This window comes from Vanellus vanellus, assembly GCF_965231255.1.
Source record: "Vanellus vanellus genome assembly, chromosome: Z".
Lineage (NCBI taxonomy): Eukaryota > Metazoa > Chordata > Aves > Charadriiformes > Charadriidae > Vanellus > Vanellus vanellus.
Genome location: NC_138908.1, coordinates 42,548,929 through 42,575,373, shown reverse-complemented (window position 1 = coordinate 42,575,373; position 26,445 = coordinate 42,548,929). Strand labels below are relative to the sequence as shown.

The window sequence follows — 26,445 nt, the reverse complement described above, 5'->3', positions numbered from 1 at the left end:
TTTGCAGAGAACACTGTTCTGTGGAAGCTGCAGTACTGAAAAAAAGACATTTAGCAAATCTGAGAGGAGTTTTACTTCGGAAACATTTTCAAAAAGAACCAAGCAGTTCAGGAAACGTTGATTTCCTGAGAACATGGAGTGCACTCACCATGAATCACTAACTCTTACTTGAGATCATCGTTAGTTTCATAAAAGCAGAATTATAGAACAAAACATTTTAGGAACGACTTACCAGCCAAGCAACTGGGTACAATTTGCTAATAAAGCCATGTGTAATTTGGGAGAAAAACTGACCCTCAGCCAGATAAACAACAAGGAGATGAGTGAACTGCTTTAAATGATGTAGGCCTCTTGTTAAAGAAGGTGCTCAGAACAAAATTTTCAACCACCTTCAATATTTAATGTTATGTTCTTAAAGGTTAACATTTCCAAACATAGGATTGTTTTCCAATATATATGAGGGAATACAAAATTGCGGCATATCCTTAAGGCAATATTTTTCTACCCTTGGTAACCTGCAGTGCAAGATGCTAATTAGAGTCTGACACCTGGATAAAGATCTGATTTGTTGCCTTGATGAATACATGACATTAAAAATCTAAACTTTCACTGTCAGTTTTTGAAGAAGTTCATTCAGCAGCTTCACAGTCCTTTGGTTTTCTTCTCCACTGTGGTTAATTCTGTATGCAGTACGCATAAGAAGGCTACAAACTTCTTTGCTTGTATCAGTTGCCTCAGTAATCTGAAGGGAAACAGAGAAGAAGGGAAATAATGCAATTATGTTGTTAAGTACTAAGAATTCTCCATTAATATTTGCAACAAAACCGCTGATTTGTCCCTCACCACTGAACACAGGAGATGATCTGAGTTCAAAAGCAACTTCTGCCCAAGGCGTCTCTTCTCATACATCTTGGTGGAACTGAGCAACTTTGAGATTTCTACTGTTCTCTCAAATTTAAGTGAAACAAATCAAGATGTCAAAAAGTTTTAAAAGGAAACACAAATGGACAGACAGCATAACCATTTAGAAGTCATCTCCTTAGAAAACAACTAAAAGCACATGAAGGTTTTGGGTGGGTTTGGGGACACAATTCAATTCTGTAAAGCTTTCAAAAGTAAAAATAAATCCATGTCCCAAAAGATGACAAAGTACTAGGAAAGGACCCTAAGTTGCAATTTTTGCAGATCAGGAAGGGCTTTACTCCATGTTATCTGCTATGTTAATCCCAAAGTTTACTATGCTAACCAAATCCACTGCCATGCATACCAGTTTGGTTTCACACCATTCTGCCTTTCCTATATTGTCTTCAGGCCGTTTTAAATCACGCGGAGAGCCTAGCTACACATTAATGATTACACAGACGCAAGCAAAATTAATCATACCTACATACTCTGGCCTTCAATAGGTCATGACCACCCTGCACTGGGAAATGCTCAGAGTTTTGGAAGTTAGTTATGTTGCTTTCTATAAAGAAACAAGAAATTCCCTTTGGTCTTCCTGAAGAGGTTTTAAGCAGCAGACTGTTATATTACAGCATCACTGCTCAACAGCCACACTCCTCAAAAGAGAAACGATGAAAACAGTAGACTGTAAAGATACATACAACCCCCCTAATTTTATTATACATTCTTATGCTAAGAAGAAATTGATCATTTGTGAACTGACACCTTGGATGCTAGAAATATCTTAGCCCTTCTTAAACAGAAAAATGTTATGTCTGTTTAGTCATCCAGAAAGAATAACCACCAAAATAGGTTTTCACTTCCCTGTGTCATGAAATCAAACTCTGTATACTCTATGCACTGCTGCTAAAAGGAAAAACTTTTGAAGTGCTAAGACTGCACACAAGCCCTAGACCTGCCAGCACAGGAGGCTTGTACTTCTTAAAAGAGTATGGTTTTCCAGTCAGAGAGGAATAAATTCCTAATCTCATACTGTGATAGTACTATTTATCTTGAGAGACACAAACACATTATACTGTTTGCACCAACATACCTGGAGGCTCTCATCAACAATAGCAAGATATTGTGCCACGCTTCCAACATTTTACTCCTCTTCATTTTTCACACGCTAAGTCACACTCTTGAGTCTTCATTCTTTTTCCTCTCTGGCTTTGCTAAAGCACCAGACTTCTGCCTCATCAATGCTAACACTTAGTAACTAGCTATTTTACATAGTGGCAAACAGAGAGAAGACAGTTCCATCATCTCTGCAGCAGCTGGATAATTAAGGGAGTGATTTGTAACTGGGAAAAACGAAATGTTTGCGCATGCTATCTATGCCAGGTGTAAATGAACTGTAGGTATCCTGTAACTGCAAGCTGCTACTCCAACTATTTCTGCAGCTGTATAGTCAGGACAGCAACCTTTTCAGTGAGATATTGTCATCAAGAAGTGCCAAGAAGGAAAATATTTTGACTGTAGCTGAAACAGATATGTAGCAGGTTAGGTACAGTTGCCTTAGTCACGATCATCTTCTATTCTCCGTTATGTATTTTCTTTATTAAGAGGTAGGAACTTAAATCCAAAACAGTAAAAAAATATATATTTTACTTAAAAACTGATAAAAAAAAAAAAAAGGAAGAAACACTTACATAGTAAATAAATTCCTGGCCAATCATATGTCCACCAGAAGAAAAGAGCAAAAAGTTGGTAAGAAGATGTGTTATGAGATGCTGGTTACAACATTTCCCTGTATCCATTATGCTGTGTACAGCAGCCTCCAGATCTTTGACAGAAAGGACTGTACAGCTGAAGAACATCATTAGATGATTATAGACTGCTTGAGCTTCTATCTGTAGAAAACAATTTAAAAGGTCAGAGGATCAGATAATAGTAAAGGTCATACCTATGGCATTTTTCCTTTGGATTTATTCACTAACAGGAAACTGAATCCTTGGCAGAAACTACTAAACATGAAAAGAGTTTGAATTTAAGCAGCAGGGAGAACAGGGAAGGAAGGGCTGTACACATTTCTTTGATACCGATTCACACACACAGAGGTGGACAGAATGGATTTTTTAACTTTCTTTGGTCTTGCAAACTAAGCAGGCAAGGCATCAAGCCAGGATTTGACCTTTTTTAATAATAAAAGGAAATGGAGAAAGTCCCTCAGCAGAACATGGTCAGATTTTTGCATTGTGGGAAAAAGAACAGAGGCTCCTCAAGGGCTCATTTCAGCATTGCTGCTACAAATCAATTAAATCCCCATGCAACCTGACCTCGGCTGATAAAATGTTCTGGTAAGAATGCAGTTTTTTCCTTCTTCCTGTGTTGTTTGCCACTTATGGTTTTACCTTTTGAGTTAGCCAATAAAAACTAATTTTTACTGGGAGTAGAAAACAGAAGATTTTGGCACCTACACAATGGAAAAAGAACTATAAGCAACTATTGCAAAAAATCCTAACAATTACCCTGTTCACTATATTAAAAATAAACCAAACAAACTGGTAGAAAAAAACCCAAATGAGTAAGTGCAGGAACAATGGAAAAATATACCACTGCAGACCCAAAGGAAAAGGACACCCATTTCCCAACCACGTTCATTAGGACAATTTGTTTCAGTCAATTACCAGACCTTACTTTTCTCATCCCTGCCCTATTAACAATCCCACATAAAATAGTCTGAAAAAGCTGCTCTTCTTGAATTATGTCCACAATTACATGTCAGGCAACAAATGATACCAGAACCTAAAGGAAGGTAACTGGAACTCTTAAAGATTCTTTATCCCTTTGTGCCTCCTATTCTTGGTGTGCCCCCAGCCCATGTGCCACAGACTGGAGATTGATAGTAGAAGGCTCTGCTCCATGAGGTCATGTACCCTAGGAGACTCATTCTGAGTGCCAGAGTTACTATGACCAACCTCCAAGTTTTGTTCTTCCTATGTTTCAGAGTCTAAAGGTATGAAAGGACTCCAGCAAATGAATAAATATTGAGGAGCAGAATATTCAGTCCTGCACATATGAGTGAAGTCTATAGAACAGCAAAAGTAGCCTTTTTCTTCTTTAAATCATTTTAACCCTATGTATGCTATTCTTGCTGATATATAAGCTGCTACCTAAAATAAGTAGCAGAAAGAAGAAAGACAAAATCTTAAGTCATGAGTGCACGCCTTTCCACACAAAAATATGCTGAATGAAAAGTCCTCCAGCTTGGTATCTGCCAGAAGTTTCCATCCCATCTTAATCCTCAACTGGTGAAAAGCGCAGGAGTTGAGGAAGAAACTATTCCCTTTGAAGGAGCTGAGAGCTAACCTGCCAAAGGACAAATTAAAAGAAAAAGCAAATATCTAACTAAAGGCAGAAGCTTTGCATGAACTGTGGGAATGCTTCTGAAGTAGCCTGACCTGTGGGAAAAAAAAAACACAAAGTCTTACTTGAAGTAACTAAAGAAAAGAATCATAATGACCTGAAATATTAGACCTCTGGGAATAGATGAGTAACTGCGTGGGCTGTCAGTGGAAAAGCGTTTTTCTCACTCTAGTTTATCACACATTATGACAGAATAACAAACTGATACAATAGGGGACACACAGGGAGATAATTTTTTATGTGGGACAATGTGGTTTCATTCTGTGGTGTTGGAGTTAGGACAATGTTCCATACATACATCTGCACCTATAGTTCTTCAGTTTCATTCACTCATGTTTATTGCTTGGGTATTGCCTTCTTTCCCAAAACTGCATTCTAAAACCAACTCTGGTTTCCTTACTTCACTGTAGATCTAACCTAACTCTGCTCAGCCAACATCCCACCCCTGCTCCTAGACAAAAAGAAATTCAAGAGAAAAAAAAAATTTAAAAGTGATTGGGTTGTAAGCTTGCATTTGTAGTGCAACCTGGGTGGCGGGAGGGGAAGGGAAGAAAATAGAGTATTGCAGAACACACTGTTGTACATTGACCATTAGATGTAAAAAAGCATGATGTTTTACTAGCACGGTGTACTGAGCTGCATTTTTAAATCAAACAGAATCAGTTTTTGAATTAAGGAAAACTAGAGATGCTGCAGCCAGATTTTGAATCTGGGCTTTGTAGATCAGATTGCTTGGGTGGGTTCAAACTTGCATAATATCTCTAAATTAAAGGCTTTCACGTATTTGCACGCATACACAGACACACAGCACTCTTCGTGCAGTATGGTGCATGAGGCTAGGACAGTGCTTCCTTCTGTTAGAAACCTAGCATGTGCAAATATAACACACTTGTTACGATCTCATACATGTCAAAAATCAGTAAAGATACATAAGAGAAATCAGAATACATGAGCAAGGTTAGGATTCAGGGCTGTGTCTGGTAAGTATCTGTACTGCTTCGACTGCTGTTGTGATTTCTCTTGTGTATCCTTCTCAGAAAATGCCATAACACAGGAATGCTGAATTCTGCCACACAGTGATTTAAAAAATACTATTCCTAGAGTAGTTTTGCTTGTGATTAAAAGCACGCAAGACATCCAAAAGAAAGCCAAGAATGTGCTAATCTACATAATATACTTTAAAAAGAGGAAAAATGTTTTCTAGATGTCACAAAGGAAATCCACAACAATTATCTTTCAACTTCTCCACTGCAACACAATTCCCAGGAGACCTTGTAAAGCCAATACATTCTCCAGCGCAGACCTTTCATTTTTCTGGTGTGCACTATTTGTTTTACAGCAATATCATATAAGCAGTTATTGACTACTTATTGCTGCTTACTATCGCTACATTACCCACCATTGTTTGAGTCCTTTGTTGGTTTTCATTCTGAGGACAGTAGTAAAATGCCAGCAGCCACAGCAAAGCATCTGGTTCTACCCCAGCCTTCAGTAATTGTTCTGCCGCAATATCCAGCCATTCTCCAAAACGAGCAACCAGAAACCAGGTTTCAAAAAGGTCAGCAAGAGATCTGGAAAATTACAAAGATACAACTAAGTATTTCTTGTTACTTAACATTTTTAAATGTCTTAAGTTAACTTCAAATGGTGCTGGCATGAAAATAAAAATTGTTAAACAACTCTTCAACAGATAATGCCTTTCTGGTAAGCATACACCCATGTACTACTCTATTATCTGCAGTCGTGATCAAATGAGACAACCCTGTGCTACCAACAGATTAATTTTGTCAGTTGAATAGACTATGCATATCACCAGTTTCTAATAAACTGAGGCAAAATATTATGTATTAAAATATACATCATAAAATTAAACCTTATCATTTATACCCTCCAGCGTAAGGACTTTCAAAACTTTAAATCATATCTCAAGTGTTATATTCTAACATACTGTTGCCTTATATTATCTTCTAGTTTCTCTCTGGTGCTTTCCAGGTTATTTTCTAGTTTTTGGTAATTCATGAGGCATATCTTTTTTGGTAATTCATGAAGAATTACATTTAGATGGACTATATATGAAGTTTTTAAGGATATTCATCTGCTGACTCTTTAAAATTCAGGTCCTCTTTAATGAAAATTTTGAAGGTATTTGCAACTGGGTTACTGCAGTAAGAAAAAGAAAGGTAAGAATGGACCACTGTTCATCTCTTCACTTTCTCACATGTACTCTTCTAAATTTAAAGATACAACTAAAGAAAAAAGAAATAACGGGGACATGCAAACTAACGGTAGGGGTCTCCAAAGCAAAAAGTCGAACTGAGCATGGAAGAAAGGACAGACAGAAGGACAGCTGGAAGGAGATTAAAAAACTGGAACAATTATTTCTATTAAGTTTGGCAAAAGTCTGAAGAATTAGAGGTTTTTCTTATGTTTTATTCCTGGGGACTCCAACAGCTGCTGTGCCACTCTTCCCAGGAAACTCCAAGAGATCTTAGAAATGGCAGGAGTTGATGAAGTTGTCTGATACCATCACATCATCTGGAGAATGTGACAAGGTCACAGTTGGAATAAACTGCTTTATCTTTAAGACTTTCTGAAGAAGTGGGAGGCACAGTTTTATGGATGAATGTGTGCTGTGTGCAGATAATATTCTATATATGAAGTTTGGTGACTGATATTGTCTACAGGTGTCCCAGAAATTATTGATCCTGTAAATTATATTGTCTATATGCCACAGAATCTCAGGGTCTCAAAATCCCATTCCTAGGACACAAATCCACCACATCAGTATTTTTGGATATGCATGATCACTGACATAAGACATAAGAGGTTGATGCAGAGTCACAGAGAGAAAATAAAGTACTGAGGAGACAGCTATAAAAGTCATCATTGTTGATATTCCAGAGCTTTTGGAGGGGTAGCAACATAGCTCAGACTGCAGGGAACTAGAGATGTGTGACAAAATCCGAGACCAAAATTCCTTAGCTAAAGGAACGGGATTGGTACTGGTAAAGTCTTTGAAAATACTAGAATTTGGAAACGCAACGTTAAAAACCTTTGAAAAAACAAATGTGATAGCGACCTAGAACAACAGCCCTCTCCTCAGCAAAGTAATCTACTTATCTGACCATAATTCAATGCTGTGACAATGTAAGTGGCTAGGCTAGCTCTGAAACCCAGTGATGTACAATCAAAGATGAAATTTAATTAGAAGTTAATTACCGAGAACAGATAACTATACTTAGGGTAATCCTGACAGTATTTATGACTGGAAGTGTTTAGCTCAACGGGTAAATACAGGTCCTTAAACTTTAAGCAGTTGATTTCTGGTTTAAAACGTGACATAATATTTCCTGTTCACTGAGATGACTACATATAATAATAAAAAATGGCACAGAAGCAATCTGTTGGTTAGAAGTACACAGAGAGCACCTTGCTGTAAGACTTATATTTTCTGTAAAGTAAAACCGCTGAAAAACAAGCTATATAAACAGAGCACTGACTATAAGAAGCAAGATAATATGCTGTACAGTAGTATTTTTGCTCCTCTGTTAATCTTATCAAGTAGAAAGGATGCAGAATCAGGAATAAAGCAATAAAAGAAAATTTAATACAGTTTCCTCATGGATATTAGTATTTAAAACCTTAAGCCGGATCCATTTTCTTTGTAACTGAGAGGGTTTTGGTAGAAAACATAATTGTTGCATGAGTTCTAAAGGAAGTAAGAGGATATTCTGGCAAGTACAATACTATTCAAACTAGTGTACTATCAAAGCAAAGGGGGAAAAAGACAATATAAGCCAAGAAAGGGCTAGCCAACAAAGTGAGAACAGACATGTTTCTATTACTGTAACACATTATGATTGATGATATTTGTTTTATTTATTTGTTCTAAGTTTGAGTTATGTCTTTCTTTAAGAAGCCAGGGTCAGCTACTGGTCACACTCCCAGGGCGGAAAGGTTTGACAGACTTCAGGGATGAACAGGCGAGACATAGCACTGAACTGCAGCTCATACAGAAAGTGAGAAGCTGCCAGCAGACAGACCGGCCTCAGAGGGAACGGGAAAAAGCTTTTTTCTGCCACTCAACACAAATAAAAGCCTCCATGAGTTAACTGAAACCAAGAGTGGATGCAAGTATCTGCCTTCCAGGACACAGGGGGACAGTTGGGTATCTTGCCTTTGTAGGTCTATCTGGCCTAGGCATTCCATTTTTCTATTGAAATATTTCCAATTTTAAAACAAAATGAAATAGGTTTCTTTCAATTTAAAAGCTGTTCGATACTCATTGGAAAGCTCACTCTCAGAGCAGATCACAGCCAACTCACATCCAAGTTTGAGATGAATCAGGTCTCATCACACGCCTGATAAGAAAGAATTACAGGGCAGCAACAGATAGAGATGTTTTTTTTTTTTTCATTCTTTTCATATAGTCCTAGAGCAACTACTACCAAAGCTGAACGCATGTAGACAAACACTATCATTCATTATAGCAACTATTTGGACAAAAAAAGGCTAAGGGTAACAGGTCAGAAACATGGGGTGTCAGCTCAAAGATGGAGATAGAAGAAAGGATACTGCAGTCTAGCAGTCATATCTTTAAGAAAAGAAATCAAGAAGTTTGAAGTTTGGATGTTTGCGTAAGCCTGCAGAAAGCCAATACAATCTCCTTCATAAAACACAACCACACACAACAGGCTCTTTCCAATATTAGCTGCCTTTCTGGTTGGAAGAATTCTTTTATTATTCAATCCAGAATCAGTTTTTAAAGTTTTGGGGGAGAAATGGGAGAGTAGGGAAGTAAGCTAGCTATTTGCTGAAATGAAAAGAATGACAAGATTTTGTTGACTCAGGGGCTTATTGGTCAGGTCTATAGATGCTACAAAGTTAGTAATCTAAGTCCTATTCTTTAAAACAAAGCTCTTTTCAGAGAATAATAAGAAAATTATGAGATGTAGCCACTGAAGACTTCAAATGACATGACTTTTCACAAAGTAACATATGCAAAGGACAAATGTTAGAAAATATAATATTGCTTACGTAATGTTTGTATCTTCTACTAATTCTTTGAGCATATCCGAAATGTGTTTCAAGTGTTGAGGCCAGTGTGCAGTTGGCAGTTCTGAGGAGGGAGGATGAAAATAAAATTCAGAAAAGTCTACTCTGTCCAACCAGAACAGAACAGTGAAATTAAACATATTAAGCTAGCATTAAAATTTGTGCAACTTGATTCAGTTCTCACAAAGCATTTAAAATTTCACTTTAAAATTTCCCAATTTTCAACAATACCTATTACTGTGTTTCTTAGAACAATTCATTGACTAAGGCATATGAGGAAGTACAGCTAGGAATATTCAAATGAGGATGATATAGCCTTGTGTAAATGCTACCTCGATATTAATATATAATCAGTGGGGTAACATTTTCAGAGGCTCTTGTACTGAGCTGAAATTATTGCTCATGAAAAACTACCATATTGAGAGGTTATTTCGTGATCTATAAAAACGGGTATCCTGAAAAAAAAGTATTAGGTTTGCAATCTAAAAGATCAGCAGAATTCAAGCTTCTGAGACAAACAGCAAGGCTATTGCTTGTATTATACATATGAAAATTTTCATAATGAAAATTACTATTATTATAAAGATAATATTTAGTATTTTTACAATCTCAGTAACTTGTCTTCATTCCTACAAAATTATGCACTCTTCTATTGTTATTCACTTCTAGTTTAGTTTTCTCTAAAGTTACATCTGTGTTATCGTTACAGAAGAATTAGATGTTCCTGCAAAAAAATACATTAAAAAAATATTATTAAAATTGCCAAGTCAACACACCCTATTTAGGAAATGGCAAAATTTTGTCTTCATCCTTTTAAAATTTATTTTAAGACATATACAGATCATGCAGGCTGGCTAATGCTGCAAATGTTTCATGAAGAAACTTACCAACAGGACGTCTGAGTAAAGCTGTTACAAGAGGCTGGTGATGGTCATGGAAGTAGGACTTCAGTGGAAATTTATGCTAAGATACAAAATCATTATTTTAAGAGCTTTCTGGTCAGTTTACAAAACAAACCCACAACGAACAATCTCATTTAAGGTAGTAAGACTGAAGCAAGAGAACACAAAAGTAACTCCACACTTAATTTTAGGATTTTGCATAAAGAAAGAAGGGGATATTTAGGAAAAGCTTGCTTACAAAAAGTAGTTATGGATTTTTAAAATACTTGTATGAAAAGAGATTCAGAGTATTACGAAAAATAATATCTTAATATTATTAGGCTTTTTCCATGTAATCACAAAACTCTTCATTCTTAATACAAAGAGGTTAAAAGAGACACTAATTTGTTTAATTTGATTTTCCAGTGTAAACAAGTTCACAGATCATATTAAACTGGGAACTAATAACAGCTACAAAATCTGAGGGTGTGATGTAGATTATTGCCTTATGTTCAAAATGGAAACCTAAACTTCTTAGGATCCGATTCAGCACAAGGCAGCGTGGTCATAGATAATGTATTTGTCCTCTATTTATCTAGGTACATGTGATTTGTATAATGAGAACATTGCTGCTGGTGTAATTGAGACTAGCAGCAGCATACCCTTAATCTTTTTGTTCTGCAAACATCTACTACAGGCACGTCTAATGCGTAGCATGCATGTGGAAGTGCAATACGAACTCCCTTTGAGGTGGATCACCAGAGGGTAGTGATCATTGACACGAAGTCTAGCTGGAGGCCAGTAACTAGCGTTACAACCCAGGCATCAATACTGTGTCCACTCCTGTTTAACATCTTCGTTAATGATCTGGATGATGAGGCAGTGTTCCCTCAACAAGTCTGCTGATGACATAAAACTGAGAGAACTGGCTGATACACCAGAGGGTCGTGCTGCCATCCAGAAGGACCTTGACAGGCTGGAGAAATGGGCTGACAGGAATCTCATGAAGTTCAACACGGAGAAAGTATAAAGTTCTGCACCTGGGAAGTAACAACCCCAGGCACCAGCACATGCTGGGAGCCAACCAGTTGGAAAGAAGTTTTGCACAAATGGGCCTGGGGGTCCTGGTGGACTCCAAGTTGAACATGAGCCCGCAATGTGTCCTTTCCACAAGGGCAGCGAATGGTATCTTGAGCTGCATTAGGCGAAGGACTGCCAGCAGGTTGAGGGAGGTGATCCTTCTGCTCTCCTCAGCACTGGTGAGCAGCCACTCCAGGAGCCAAACTTGGAGTACTATGTCCGGTTCTCGGCTCCTTAGTACAAGGAGCCAGAGGTTCTGTCTGAATATCAGAAAACATGGGGTTTGGGTGGGTTTTTTGGGGGTTTAACTGTGAGGGTGACCAAGCATTGGCACAGGTTGCCCAGAAGGGTTGTAGAGTCTCAGTCCTTGGAGATATTCAAAAGCCAACTGGACATGGTCCTGGGCAACTGGTTCTAGGTGGCCCTGCTTGAGCTGGGGTGTTGGACAAGGTGACCTCCAGAGGTCCCTTCCAACCTCAACCACTCTATGATTCTGTTATTTCAGTCTTCAAGTCTCCATACCAATGACCTTAGAACTCTTCTATCTCCTTTCTTTAGGAATAAGAGACTATTTAGCAAATAGATCATCTCTTGAAACACAGACTGGGAATACAGACTCTATGAAATGTGATAAATTTCTAAATCCAGTGGGGACTGTATTTAGTAACTCATTTCTTTGCACACATTCATATATGCACGAATCTTATAAACAAATGGAACAACACATTCTCTCTCTACTCATTTTTTTTGTTCTGCAAACAACAGTTAATTGACATTACAGCACACTAATATATACGGTATTCTCAGTCTATGTATCACTGGTATGGTAAGACTCGAGAAGTCTACTTGTCAAGTAGAATTAGGTTAATTAAAAATTAATAATCCCTGTACTAAAGCATGCACATAGCCAATTAGCTTGAACCAAAACTCCCCATGAAAAGCAGCCCTTGACACAGTTAGGGGTAGCCAAGACAACCCACAGCATGAGTTACATACGAAAACAGTATTGTGAAGTAAGTGAAAACCAGTTTTCAGCATACTGTTTAAGCAAAGCAAAACATGTCTGCTTCCCGACATACAAACACAGTATTTTAGGCAGTTCTTTGCTTGCATAAACCATCACAAAGTGCAAAACAAGGTACAAAGAGACAGAACGAGTTTGGATGTGTCTGGTTATAATAATTGCCATGGTGTATAACAGGAAATAAAAGTTGAACACTGGCTTAAAATACTTCTCCAGCTATTTAAAACAAAATTCCCAGGTGAAAACCACTGACAATTCTGAAATGATCAAGGGAAAGTAATCCCGGAAGAACTTATAAATTCCATCAAACAAAAACATGAACTTTAAGTTCATAAATTTACAACTAACGTGACCCAAATATCCTTAGGTCAGCTTTCACTACCATCACAAAATTGAAGGAAATCTGGTTGTACAAAACACGGAGAATATTACTCCAACAGCAATCCCAATACACCCATTCTTAAATTTCTTATTCAATGACTACACAAATGGTCTTTTTTCCTAAGTAGGTTTAAATGCCATGTTCCAATTATACCTTTTCCAGCCTCCCAAAACATAGCTAAACCCTGTAGCACTGTTTGTTTTTGCCAAACCTTGTTCTCTCTAAACGGTCTACAAAGTTATTAGAAAAGACAGATATTTCTGACAGCTGCCACATTGCAATAGAAAATTGTTCTCCTCCTACCTTGCAAACCTGTGTGGCTGCCAGACATGACCTGGTTCTTCTGAAAATTTTGTGGACACATCTGTTTGCCTAGCCTTTTTTCAATTAACTACTATAAATTGCTACGGTCTCAGATGACCCAGCCAGAACCCTCTTCATCCTCTGCCATTAATGGTTTTACCATTCCTCTGTGAAATGCTAATGAAGCACATTATGTCCTGTCAAGGGCACCCAGATACCACAGAGATGGGTGCGTTATGAATATATGTTATATTGGTACGACAGAAAAATAAGATCTGACTGATTCAAACAAAGTTTAGGAAGCAGTCTCTGCCTCCATTTTTACACTCCAACTGTCAGTTAACACTACGATCAATTCATAAAGTGTGAAACAAGGTATTTTAAATTCTAATATTGAAGATATACCTTAATTATAGCCCATGAATTAAACTGCATACGAATTAAATAGAGGAAACTTAACATTTAAAACCATTTAAAAAAAGCGGGCAGTAGTCCATGCCGCAATGCCAGCAGTTGTAGGACTTTCACCCTGAAGCAAATGCATCACCTGCACAACAGCATTAGCTCTTGAGTGTCTGATGGGTGTGGAATCTTTACTTGTGTTCTCCACCCCGTCGCCCCAACCTGGGGCTACACAGTGTGCTGCTGCCAGGTAATCAGGGTGGCATAAAATTAACAGGCACAGCACTTACATGTTAAGCAAGACAGCTGCAGTTTCATCCTTAATTCATATTGCCTGAAGCTAGAAGACAGATTCAATCACACTGCTAATTAAAGGCCAGTACGTCACAAGTTCCAAGAAGTCCCAACATTTTAATTACCTTCTCCCCAAAAAGATGCAAAAATCAAAGGAACTGGAAATTTTCTTAAGTCTAAAGTGAAAGCTATTAAATGATAGGATACTTTCCAAACTTGTATCATATGAATTGGAGTTAAACAACCAGTCAAAATGGTCAGGATGTGAAATGATAGTGTGATTTGGGAACCTGAAAAGAAGTTTGCAACCTATGAATAGGACAACCTTTTCATATCTCCATTTTGAAATTTAAAAATGAGAAAATGATCCTGCTCTTGTTTAAATTAGTACATACAAAAGTAATTCTACTTAATTCAGTTTAGTAAGATCTGTATAAAAATTTACGCACAAGAAGAGACACTAAACTGGGAAATATGAAGCTTGAGACTGAGGAAAGATTTCTGAGATGTCACTGGTGAAGACCAGAAACTGAAATCAGTACGTGTTCTGTGTCTTTTACCTTTTGAACAAACAAATCTGACTACTTGGTGTCCTGCTTACAATTATTTGGGGGAATGGGGATGGGGTTATTATCTCCGTTTCATTTATTATCAGAAACCCCACTACTGCAAAAGAAAAACGCAGCTAAAGTTTTTCATCCTTTCTATCAAAGATGAATGCTCATGGTCATGTTCACTATACAGGCAGAAACTTCAGCACCAGGGGAACTGCCCCTGTGAAATTCACACTTTAGGTTGCAGGATTACCCCAGGGTAAAGTCAGGTAAATTGCTCTTACATATTGGTTTCACACTATTAATTTTATTCACAGGTGAAAATGTTTGAACTGAACTTTGGCATGTATATACAGCTCTAGAGAGATGCTATTATTCAGCTCATTATATTCAGTCACGATTCTCAACAGTAGAACTGTTCTTTTCTTGTGAAATTTCATACCTCCTTACTGAAAAGAAACATAAAGAAATAGATCTTGACTAACCTGCTTGTTTTCATTCTGATGAGCCTGAAGGAAGATCTGTGTAAACACCTGTATTATGGTCATAACTTCTGGAGTTCCAGCAGTTTCCAGCAGTGCATTCCTAAGCATTGGAAAGTTAGATTAAGACAGATCAGATAATTAATCTGCCCACCACACCACTGTTAACTGAAATGAAGAAAAAAACGGTACATTCTTTGTATGCTGTATATTCAAGCTGTGTCTGAGCTCATTACGCCAGTGTGGAAACTGATAGAAATGCTAACTTTGCAGGATTTTTAAATTTTATTTTTATTAAAAAAAAAAACAAACTTATCCAACGCCTACAAACAAACTAGATTTAGTAAGTATATACAATATACATGCAGATATACATAACTTACCCTGCCAATAGGGGACAAAAGTGTAAAATTAAAAAAGAGATTACCACAGCTTTATTAGGCAAATTTGGCATCTGAACAGTCTTACTGAGTTCAGAGCAACTATTCCTATGCCTACAGTTAAGCATACTTTAGTTCTTTGTGGGACTGCATTCCACAGGCCATCTCAAATTAGGAGAAAGTACAATGTAGTAAAATATCCTGGGATATACAACTGCAGAAAAAAAAACTAACCCAGAAAAGAAAAACAACCCCCCCCAAAATCCAACTTGACTTAAACTGTTAAATATAACACTCCTTCTGGACCCTGGGAAACAAACAAACAAACATTGATCAAATTTAAAAGTGACATATTTAAAAAAACTATGCAAGGAGACTGAACTTAAATAATACAGCTGCTGTTCCAGTCACTGATTCCTTAGTGATCATTAAGCAATGAATCAGAAGCACAAACAGAAATGAGTGTATATCAAAGGCATACTTTAGATCAATAATTGCTACAGATTTTACTAGGGACCAATGCATTCCAATGTGCTTTCAAAGGTGGAATCATAAAACCCATTCTGGAGGTTCAGGAAAGTGAATGCTTTAACTGGCCTTCCACAGGGCATAAAGTATCACAGTATCACAGTATGCTAGGGATTGGAAGGGACCTCAAAAGATCATCTAGTCCAATCCCCCTGTCGGAGCAGGAACACCTAGATGAGGTTGCACAGGAAGGCGTCCAGGCGAGTTTTGAATGTCTCCAGAGAAGGAGACTCCACAACCTCCCTGGGCAGCCTGTGCCAGTGCTCTGTCACCCTCACTGAGAAGAAGTTTCTTCTCAAATTTAAGTGGAACCTCTTGTGTTCCAGCTTGAATCCATTACCCCTTGTCCTATCATTGGTTGCTACTGAGAAGAGCCTGGCTCCATCCTCATGACATTCCCCCTTTATATATTTATAAACGCTAATAAGATCACCCCTCAGTCTCCTCTTCTCCAAACTAAAGAGACCCAGCTCCCTCAGTCTTTCCTCATAAGGGAGATGCTCCACTCCCTTAATCATCTTAGTTGCCCTACGCTGGACTCTCTCCAGCAGCTCTCTGTCCTTCTTGAACTGAGGGGCCCAGAACTGGACACAATATTCCAGATGCGGTCTCACCAGGGCAGAGTAGAGGGGAAGGAGGACCTCTCTCGATCTACTAACCACCCCCCTTCTAATACAGCCCAGGATGCCATTGGCTTTCTTGGCCACAAGGGCACAGTGCTGGCTCATGGTCATCCTGCTGTCCACCAGGACCCCCAGGTCCCTTTCCTCTACACTGCTCTCTAACAGGTAGCTCCCCATCCTATACTGGAACCTGGGGTTGTTTCTGCCCAGATGTAGGACCCTACACTTTCCCTTGTTGTATTTCATTAAGTTATTCCCTGCCCAAATCTCCAGCCTGTCCAAGTCTCTCTGGATGGCAGCACAGCCCTCTGGCGTGTCAGCCACTCCTCCTAGCTTAGTGTCATCAGCAAACTTGCTGATAGTACCCTCAATTCCCTCATCTAAATCATTGATGACGTAACCTTAAGCAAGTGGAGCATATGGGCAGCGAACTGTAATTTTCACTCTCTTATTTGAAAGACATGTAATAGTAAGGAGAAAAAAAAAAATGTTAAAAGTAAGCTGCCACTGAGATATAAGCTTTTTATTAGAGAATTGTTCCATTCTTTCCATAATGATCTAAAAGATAAGAATGGCTAACGCATCACTGTAACAGAGTAATTTCACAAATCTATGGGCACATATAATCACTGATACAAACACAAGAAATAGTACACAGAAACTGAAGACAGTCTAGGTGTGTGGAGTTCTGCACAGGCACACTTTGCAACAAAATAAGCTTCTACTTGGGAAATAAAAACACAAGTTAACATCCCTGAGATAAAACTGTTTAGCACAATCAACCTCAATAAAAAGCATGCAAAAAGCAGGAAAAGTTATTCCTGAAAGAGACACAATGCTTAGATCTGTGCTTCTAACAGAATATTAACCCCCAAAATAAAAAGAGTTTTCTGTCGGGTGTAGAAACATAACACAGTTTCCAAGAAATGAAGTACAAGTTCCTTATCAGCAGCTTTCTAAAATTTCTCATGTGACTACATAGTATCTTAGTGTCTGCACATCACTTGGTAGTAACTGGAAGGACGTCAGAGAAATACAACAAAATGAACAAAAATACAACAAAAATGAACACAAAGCTGCAGAAACCAACCGGTCTGCAAAAGCAAGCTAACGTATACAGCTTCACAAGAAGACCTGAAACATAGTATTTTTAAAGCATAAGGGTTTAATACCAACAATGTAGAGGAACGAGCACACTAAGTAGAAACAACGGAAAGCAAACAAGGCAGCAGAAATGAAGGCTGAGCAACAGGAAAACATGATGAATTTCTAAGACTATTTGGAACATTAATAGAAGTGTGAAGTTTTATTAGGAAATACTCTGCTCAACGAAGTCCTGCATTGTCTGAGAAACAGCACCTCATCCATTTCTACTGTCTACCAAACGGAAAGGGTGCAAAAGAGTTATGTAGTCCCATGTCATTTTCTGAAAATATTTTTTATACCATGACTCTAAATAAGCCAAGAAGCTTGAACAAATTTTTGTCTCCGTATACCATCACAATATACAGCCCAAGACATTAGTACAGAACTGTTGAAGTCGCATCAGTTCCCAAGAGCATTTTGCGTTGGGAAAGCGACTGGTCTCAGCTATTCACCAAATGCTAGCTGTGCTCAGATGCTGGACCACAGCAACAGAAAGGACTGGTGTACCAATAGCTGCTGAGTGGTTCTACTCTCACAACACAGCAGTCTACAGTTTCTACAGCAAAGACCCTTCTGTTAGTGCCTGCGCAAACCTTAACATGCACACAGAGGCACAAATGCCCCCAGACACTTGCACCCAGGAGTCCTTTTTTCTTTAGGAAGGAAAACACTCAATGAACAAAGAATGTCAGTCACTAAACGCATTGTTGTTGTATCGAAACTATAATACTGATAAACCTGGCAGTAGATCCACTTAAAAAGAATGATAAAATAATAATTCAAGCAAAGTGAAGAGAAAAAGCCACTGAAAACAGAGTACAAAGGACTGGAAGCCCCCAAGTGGTAGATGATATCTATTGCTTCAAAATAATCTTAATGCATTCAAACCCAAACTCATTATTAACAGGCAGATCAATAGTTTAATGCCATTAAAAGCACATCTAATATCAATCCTGAAGACTATTAACATAATGTAAAAAAGGCTGCACAGGTTAGTACAAATGTTTTAGCTAAATTCCATCTTCATGCTGGCATGAGCCAAGCTATTTCAGCATTTATTTTTCACCTCAAAATCATATTTCAACCACAAATCTCTACCGAAGTACTAAATAAATTATAAATTTTAAAGGTTAAAATACAATGTAGTCAACTGTCAATTATATTACAATGTAACTTTTATGTAATGTTCACGTGATTTTTAACATTTTTCATTATTTGCAGTATATTACACAGAAGGGGACACTAACAGACACAGCTAAAAAAAAGGCATCCTGAAATGATAATAGATCCCAGATTACAATACTCCTTCTTCTCATGAAGAAAACCTCAACGTTTAAACTGACCATTTGAAACACTTCCCACTATAATTTCAAAACTTACTTGAAAATTTCATTAACGATTCTGAAAATGGCAGGATGGCTTGCTGCTTGTGGCTGTTGATAAACAAATGAAATAAAATTAGTCGTTAATAAGAAACAATCCAACTGCCACTGTATAATTTACAGCTTAACTCATGGATGCTATTACACTGCAATTATTAAACTGTAAATTTCAGATCAACTCTTAGTAAATCCTCAGATTTTCTCAGGATTAGGTTCTTCAAAATAACTATGTCAAAGTCATGGAAGGAGATCCACAGTGATACCAAGCAGCTGATAAATGCAAACACCTGGGATCCCAAACTGTTTATGACAACGATCACTAAAAATACTGAAGGTGGCAGATAGAAAGAACAGGCTGTTGCATGCAATTGCTGGAGGCAAGAGACAGGGAGCAGATTTACAAAAAGCTTTTCTCTCCTCTTCACAGACATATCCCTTTTGGATATGCTTTGAGAATCTTGCTACATCTTCAAAATTAAATTCCAGAAATTTATTTTATTTTATCACCTGTCTTTAACACTACCACATACATTTTGGTCCAAGACATTTTTTCACTGTATTATCTTCTTCTGTGAGTTTCAGAGTTGCTAGTACAAGCTAAATACCCCGGTGCACCAAATTTTTTGTTGAACTAGTGAAGATTTTTATCATGCTACCAGACAAAAGACTGTTTTAAGAAAGTTGTTATATTAAACATGCACTAGTAAACACACTACTTTCAAATCCCATATTCTTAAATTCTAAGATGTATTAGGCTTTTATAGAGCACCAAGAATAAAAAACTACTTACACATTCCCCAAAGTATATTTGGAGGACACATTCCCTAAAGTATATTTGAAGGGGGAATATATCTGTTATATTTGTTAAAAAACACATTCATGCTTTGTGTTTCTAAAGTCAGCACCTGAAGATTCGGTAAGAATATAGTTCTTGAACAATCTAAAGTAAGGCATGTTTAATAAAATGCATTCTCTAAACTTCAGGATGATGGAAGGAATAGCATTTATAAATGGCATTTATTCTAACAGCTTTTAGTGCCTGACACACTATTCCAAAGAAAACTTTTACACGTTTGTTTCAAGCTAAAAAGTAACAAATAGAATAGAATTTTTTTCTTTTTCATTGCACACAGTTAGAATGAGGACTTTATATGGTCCCTATGTGACAGACTCAGAAAACAGACAATAATAAAAACTGTCTAGAAAAGCTCCTTGTTTCTCACAGTTGTCTTTGCCATACTGGAAATATTAGGTGGCACCTCATTTTCATGTTTTACCACGTTTTTTCTCTGTCACACTTCTGAAGTTAAGTTGTCCTATTGAACGTGTGCCATCTAGTGTTCGAGAGGATTTACAGACGGTGGTTTGGACGTGTGAAGAACAGCATGCAGCTTTGGTGCAAGGCTGGTCTACAAACTTCCAGTGCTAGAGGGACAAGAAAAGCTGGCTAGCTAAGGCAAAAAAAAGACACGTTCACCTCTTTTTTTAAATAAAAAAGAGGAAAATTTGGCCTAGACGATCTCCAGAGGTGCCTTCCAACCCTCAACCTAACCCTAAGCCATTCTGCAATTCTGTGAAAACAGCAGACAGTGAGAAGTATGTTTTTCAGTCCTGTGGACTTAATGGTCAAATTCTCCATTTCTCCACTGTCTTTTCAGACACTCTGCCTACCTTTGAACACATACTTCTATGATGACGTACCAATCCGACGTTGCTTAGACAGGCTGAGTGTAAACCAGAGAGTGTCCATCAACACATTGCCACACAAATCAAATCATAGCTCTTTTGAACAAGACCAAAATAAACACGCTGTATGCAACAATGAAAAACCCTCCACCCTTTCCTGCCAGACACCAGCAATCTACAGTACTCACTACAAGAAACCGCTGTTAATAGCTCCTAGTATTTAAACTACAATACTAAAATTGATATAAATTTCATCACTGGTGTTCAAAAGGGGAAAAAAAAAAAAAAAAAAAACAACCAAAAATCTAAACCCCACCACTGTCACTGAATTCCACAAGATTTTGATCAATGGACTGCATGGAATTAATTTGCAAGCACTTAAAGCAAGAATGCTATTATAGTCTCCAATTTGAAGATGAGCGTGTTGTGTCGCAGGACTAGAGCAGGTAGCACAATGCTGCTGTGGGCCAGCAATTCCGGAGTTTGGGAAGGACTATAAATTTCAGGAGGGATTCTCATGGGGTTTTCATGTTGTTGACATTATCTCCTTATTGTAAAAGGCATTTTACGTTTTAATAATTTTGTCTGCAACCATGCAATATTTTTCAAGGAAAGCTCAGCAAACAAAACATACTGTCTGCCAGGAGCTTAATCCACCACTTTTAAAACATGCAGAACACATGGCACAACACACACTAAACCAAAAAGAGCCAAACACAGGGCATTGGAGCTGCATGTGTGGTATCATGATTAAGTATTTTAACAATGTGTGCCTCTTCAGAAAAAAGAACGCACACACAAAACCACTGGGGTTTTTGAAAGAAATAAAATTGGAAAAATATACTGTAACAAAGTATTACATACACAAGTTCTATGGAACTACACTACTTTTGTATCTGTATTATCAGAAAGAATCCTAAACAACTAATTTACAATACAAAGCCAGAACTGAATAAAGACATAAGAAAAATACATTTGTACCTACAAGATGCAAGTAAATGGCACAAAGAGGAACATGCGCATAATCATACACTATGTTTTAGTCACATCATAGAAAGCTCTGTAACAACCACAAGTAAGGTGAACATTGGGAAACAAATTGTGCCCAAGATCACACTGCAACAGATTTGAGGTGGTAACACCACAAACACCGGTTCTCTTGACTTCCAGACTTACATGTAATTAATTAGACACAACACTTCCACAGCTAAACACATCTAGCTTTAAGAAACTACTACACTGCTGTTTGTAGAATGTTGTCTGTATTTCCAAATTGTATATTTACCTGTATTCCTGAATTTTATATTTACCAAATAAAAGTAAGAAGTGTCACTTAATTTTTTTTTTTATACCAGGTGCCAAATGTATTTTTATTTTGAAGCATACACTTATTTTGAAAGCACAAACATCTTTTTACAGAGGTTTAAAAAGCTCCTGAATTCATCAACATTATGAATAAATTAGTGTGCACTACTTCAAAAATTACCGTAACACCACAGGTTTTGAAGACAGCCAACACTGACGGAACTAACTGTAACTTAGCTGCAGTGTATTACAACAAGAAAAAAAAAAAAAAAAGCTTCTAATTTTCCCTCCCTATCCTTCCTCCTTTACCCCTCGTTAACGCCTATTTCATTGGCACAGCTCCCAGTGAAAGATGAGCTCAAAACTTGGGGATAAGATGCATCGAGAGGCCAATGCAGGGGCACGGGGACCAGAGCAGCCTCCCGCTTGGTACCCTCTCAGGCAACACCAGAGTCGCCGTATCACCCACTAAAACCGTGTTTGGCTCTGTAATGCCATAGTGAAAATAACAGCAAGGGAGACCCAACAGCCAGAGCTTTAACTGCAGAGTGCAACACAATTTCGATGCTGGGCTGGACTCGGGAAAGCTGACAAGCTGGAAAAGCAAAACTCAGCTGATGGTTTATAAAGGAGAAGCCGAGAAAATTTAAGCCCTGCCAACCCATTGCACTTTTCTTGCAACATAACTTTGAAAGAAATAAAACTACTTTGGAAAGCTATCTAAGAACTGAACACAAACTGTAATTGACACTGATTCATTCACATCTCTCTTTACATACAAGTGCTTTAAAAATCTGTTTATACACTCATCTATGCATTTCTGGTAAAGCATAAAATTCTAATATGTGTATTTATTTAAATTTTAGTTGTTAACACACACATACAAACCTTAAAGTTGCTTCAGAAAGGAAGACATCCACTCACCGACCAAATTCTGAAGAAGCTAGAAGACCATTTGTGACGGTCACTTCACTTGTTTTTATTACTTCTGAACAACTACGGAATTTCCAATATTAATTCCAGTTTAGCCCCCAAACCACAAACTTAATAGCATACCATGTACAGCATCACACTCCAATTACTCTTAGAATTAAAATACAAGAGTATTTTATATCAAGCTTCTTTCATAATCGAAGTACAGTGGTTTACAGCTATCTGGGTACCTTAGAGCTTTGTAAAGTTTATGTACAGTTTGGTTACTGTATCAAGGTATTTTATTTAGATAAATGACTCTGATAATGCAATTATGAAAGAGCTTATTGAAATTTCCTTTGTATTGTACACTATAATCAAATCACTAACATATTTCTGCCTATTTGCACTCTAGAGGTACTCTTCCAAAGAGAAAAATGTATAAATCAAGTTTTGTCTCATGATTCCACTTTTTATTACAATATCCATAAGGCAAACAGAGGTCACATTCTACAAGTACTATAATCCAACTGCCAAAATATACATAGCCATATTCCTAAATAAATATTTGTCAAATTTCAAATGTCTTTCCAGCAGCAATCATACTGTTGGATTCAAAGTGCTGACCGATATAATGTCCCACAAGTATCTTTATAGTACGATGTACAGGTTGTATCAAATATCATTCATTTCTGGATCACAATATCTGGATCAAATCTTTTCCTTCTATACCACCTCTCTGAAGCTTCTCACCCTGTTGTTTTTACTTGGTATTCCACCTCCAATTTATGCACCCTCCCTTTTATCGATGCCTATCAATCAGCAATATCCATCTTCCAACTGCTCTCTTTATGCCTCCATTCATTCCACTCCTTGTCCACAGGATGTCCTCTCTAAACCAGCACTCAAAGCTGCTGCACTGGCCTTTCCAGCCTGGATATCCAATTTTGAAAGCACAAAGTCTTTAGAGCAGAGGCAAGTAAGGGCAGCCTAAGTGGGGTAGCACAGTAATGTTCCATTCTTTTCAGGGATCAGGATGTGAAGACAAGGTAAATATGAGCATTGTTAATAAACAATAATAAAGCAATAATCAAAACAAATATTTTACTTTTTATATATAACCTAGATGTTTTTTTTTTCCTCAGCCACATGTGGTACCACATACTGTGTTCAATTCACAGTGTATCTGATACAGAAAAATTAGCCACAGGCCTTGTCTTTTGGAATAGCTAGATCCCCAGATGACGTATGAAGTGCTGTAGACATCAAGCATTTACAAGATTTGCGAGTATCAGAATGGATCCCTAAAATAGAAATTTGCAGATTCAGTTAAAAAGGAATAATATTTAAAGAGAACCTTTTCCTACCTAAAATACCTGCTCTGTAAGCAGTTTTATAGGCTGAAAACAAGATAACGTGTGCTATTTTTTAATTCTATCCATTTTAAGAAATATATAATTTAAGTGCATAGCACACACCCTATTTCACACTGTAATTAACAATTAAATTTACATTTAGTGTTGCAAACTAGCTAATTATTTTGGAAGAGGTATTGTGTCATGTTTTCTCATAGGAAAGATTTTCAGTGCACTGAATAACACAGCATTTGAAAACAAACTTTAATTACAGTTTAACAAATGTTTTGTATTAAGAATTTTTTTCAGGTTTGCAAACAAAACCAAGTAACTAAGCAGTCCATAACAAAATAATCTACAAGGAATTTCATTTGTTTAAACTGCTAAACTCCCAAGGGCACCGAGATTGAAGTAAAAACAGATTCAAATACTTCATGGCCAAAGTTTATAATTTTTTAAGACAGAGGCAGGTACTCAGCGCCCCCACCAGTCAGATTCTCCTCTCCATCCATTCTTCATCACTGGACGAAATCTTTTTTCTCTTCTACCCATTCAGTGTAGAAGCTAAAAATTTAGTGACATTTGTAAGACTCACAATTTACCTTTGCATTAGCAAATTATATGCTGCATGACAGCCATTTCCCTCAAATATGCAGACATATTTGAAAACTCACTGTAACTTTTGAAGCATGAAAGAGCAATATCAAACATACTACATGTTGCACATACCAGTAATGAGTCTTTTATGACACAAGCTACTTCTTCCAATGAATTCAACTGAATGGAAACGAGCTGGTCTAAAAGATGTAATGTAGCTTTTTCAAGGCTTGGTAAGTGACGAAGCCAGAGGCTGAAGACAGCTGATTCAGGGAGGGAGATCTTCTTCCTGGTTTAGAGACAAAAATACTGTTTTCCCTGAGAAACTGGAAGGGAGACAAAAATGTACCTTTTTTTTTTTTTTTTTAAAGCACTTTGAAGATCAACCTGCAGCAAGAAAGATAAAATCTCATTTACAGTACTCTGTTTGATATCAAATAATAATGGCAAAGAATAACAGAGAATCACCATCATCTACAAATGAAACCTTAAAACCTGTCTTTAAAACCTAAAAATTTCTTTCTGATGGATCCTTGCAAAAGGAAGCAGAAGGTTTAAGCCTGGAGTTCCCTTCCTCTCTAGAGAAAGGTCCTGCCCCACACTTCAGCTCTTTCAAACCCAGACTGCTTCCTGCAGACCAGTCAGCTCAGAAAGTGCCAGCAGCTGACAGAGATGCAAGGAGGTCTGGCTAAATCAAAGCATTACCTGTCTTTGCAGAGAAATTAAAAAAAAAAAAAAAAAAAAAAAAAAAGAAACAACAAAAACCAAAAAATGAGGTAGAGCTGGGTAAGTCTTCAGCCCACCAACACTGACCTGAGCCTTTTAAAAGACAAACAGTTAAGAAGATAATTATCTCTTCACCTGAAGCCTTCAATTATAGCTCAGATGAAGTATAGTGTTGCATCACTAGGAAATAAAAGGCACAGTTTATTTTAAGACAACACTGTAATTTGTGTTGACCAGCACAAAACAAAATATAATAAGGTAACTAGCCAAGAAGAAGACATATTACAGCACAAAACATCCTGGAATATTTTTTGTGGCTATCATAATAGCTGCAAATTAAAAGGTTAAAAACAAACAAAAAAACATTAATAACAAGAAATATCTGCCTTGGTCTTAAACCAAGTTAAGACCAAAACCCCTAAAATTAGGCTGGAGAGTACCTGCAAACTAAAGCTGCTGATAAAGAACAAAAAATATCAGCAGAAAGAAAGACTTAACAGCATTTTAGGATCTGTTTTCAACGTATGTATTTTATCATACATTTGTTTAAATATCAGCCTTCAGAATCTGATTTCCATTGAAAAGCTGTATTTTTTTCCATTCAAAACTATGTAATAGCTTAATTTAAATGTGCTCATCTGTAGACAAGAAATACATCCAAGTACACAGAATTTCAAAATTGTAAAGCAATGCTGAATTTCAAGATGCTGTTTAATTAAGTATCACTATTAAAGGACATATGCACATCAGAGTAAATTAAGAATGACAAGAGATTATTTAATTTTGCCACAATCCTCTTTGTCGTTGGTTTTGTGGTAGCACAGTAGATATTATAGATATTATGCCTGGAAAAGAAATCCAATAAGCTTACATAGAGATGTTCCAACTCTGAGATTTAAAAACCACACAGGAAGTAAACTGTAGTCATTATCCTTCTGCAACTGAACTTGCAAATGGTCCCACTGGGACAATGCTGATTTCTATGGAGCACTGCAAGTCCCAGTATTTAATAACCCTATTTCCTGGAGCAGGCTTCA

At 37.3% G+C, this 26,445-nt stretch overlaps 1 protein-coding gene across 1 annotated transcript in view; it reads right to left on the bottom strand.

The window, feature by feature from the left end:
• Positions 1-510: 510 nt before the first annotated feature.
• FANCC (FA complementation group C) overlaps positions 511-26,445 on the bottom strand; it is a 72,663-nt gene continuing 46,728 nt past the window's right edge. Inside the window, exons 7-14 of the mRNA XM_082496945.1 lie at positions 24,815-24,971; positions 18,826-18,878; positions 14,772-14,871; positions 10,254-10,329; positions 9,349-9,430; positions 5,711-5,882; positions 2,595-2,795; positions 511-742 (exon numbers count right to left, since the gene is read on the bottom strand). Coding sequence (XP_082353071.1) covers positions 599-742; positions 2,595-2,795; positions 5,711-5,882; positions 9,349-9,430; positions 10,254-10,329; positions 14,772-14,871; positions 18,826-18,878; positions 24,815-24,971 — 985 coding nt within the window. The 3' untranslated portion in view covers positions 511-598. The remainder of the gene's footprint in view (positions 743-2,594; positions 2,796-5,710; positions 5,883-9,348; positions 9,431-10,253; positions 10,330-14,771; positions 14,872-18,825; positions 18,879-24,814; positions 24,972-26,445) is intronic.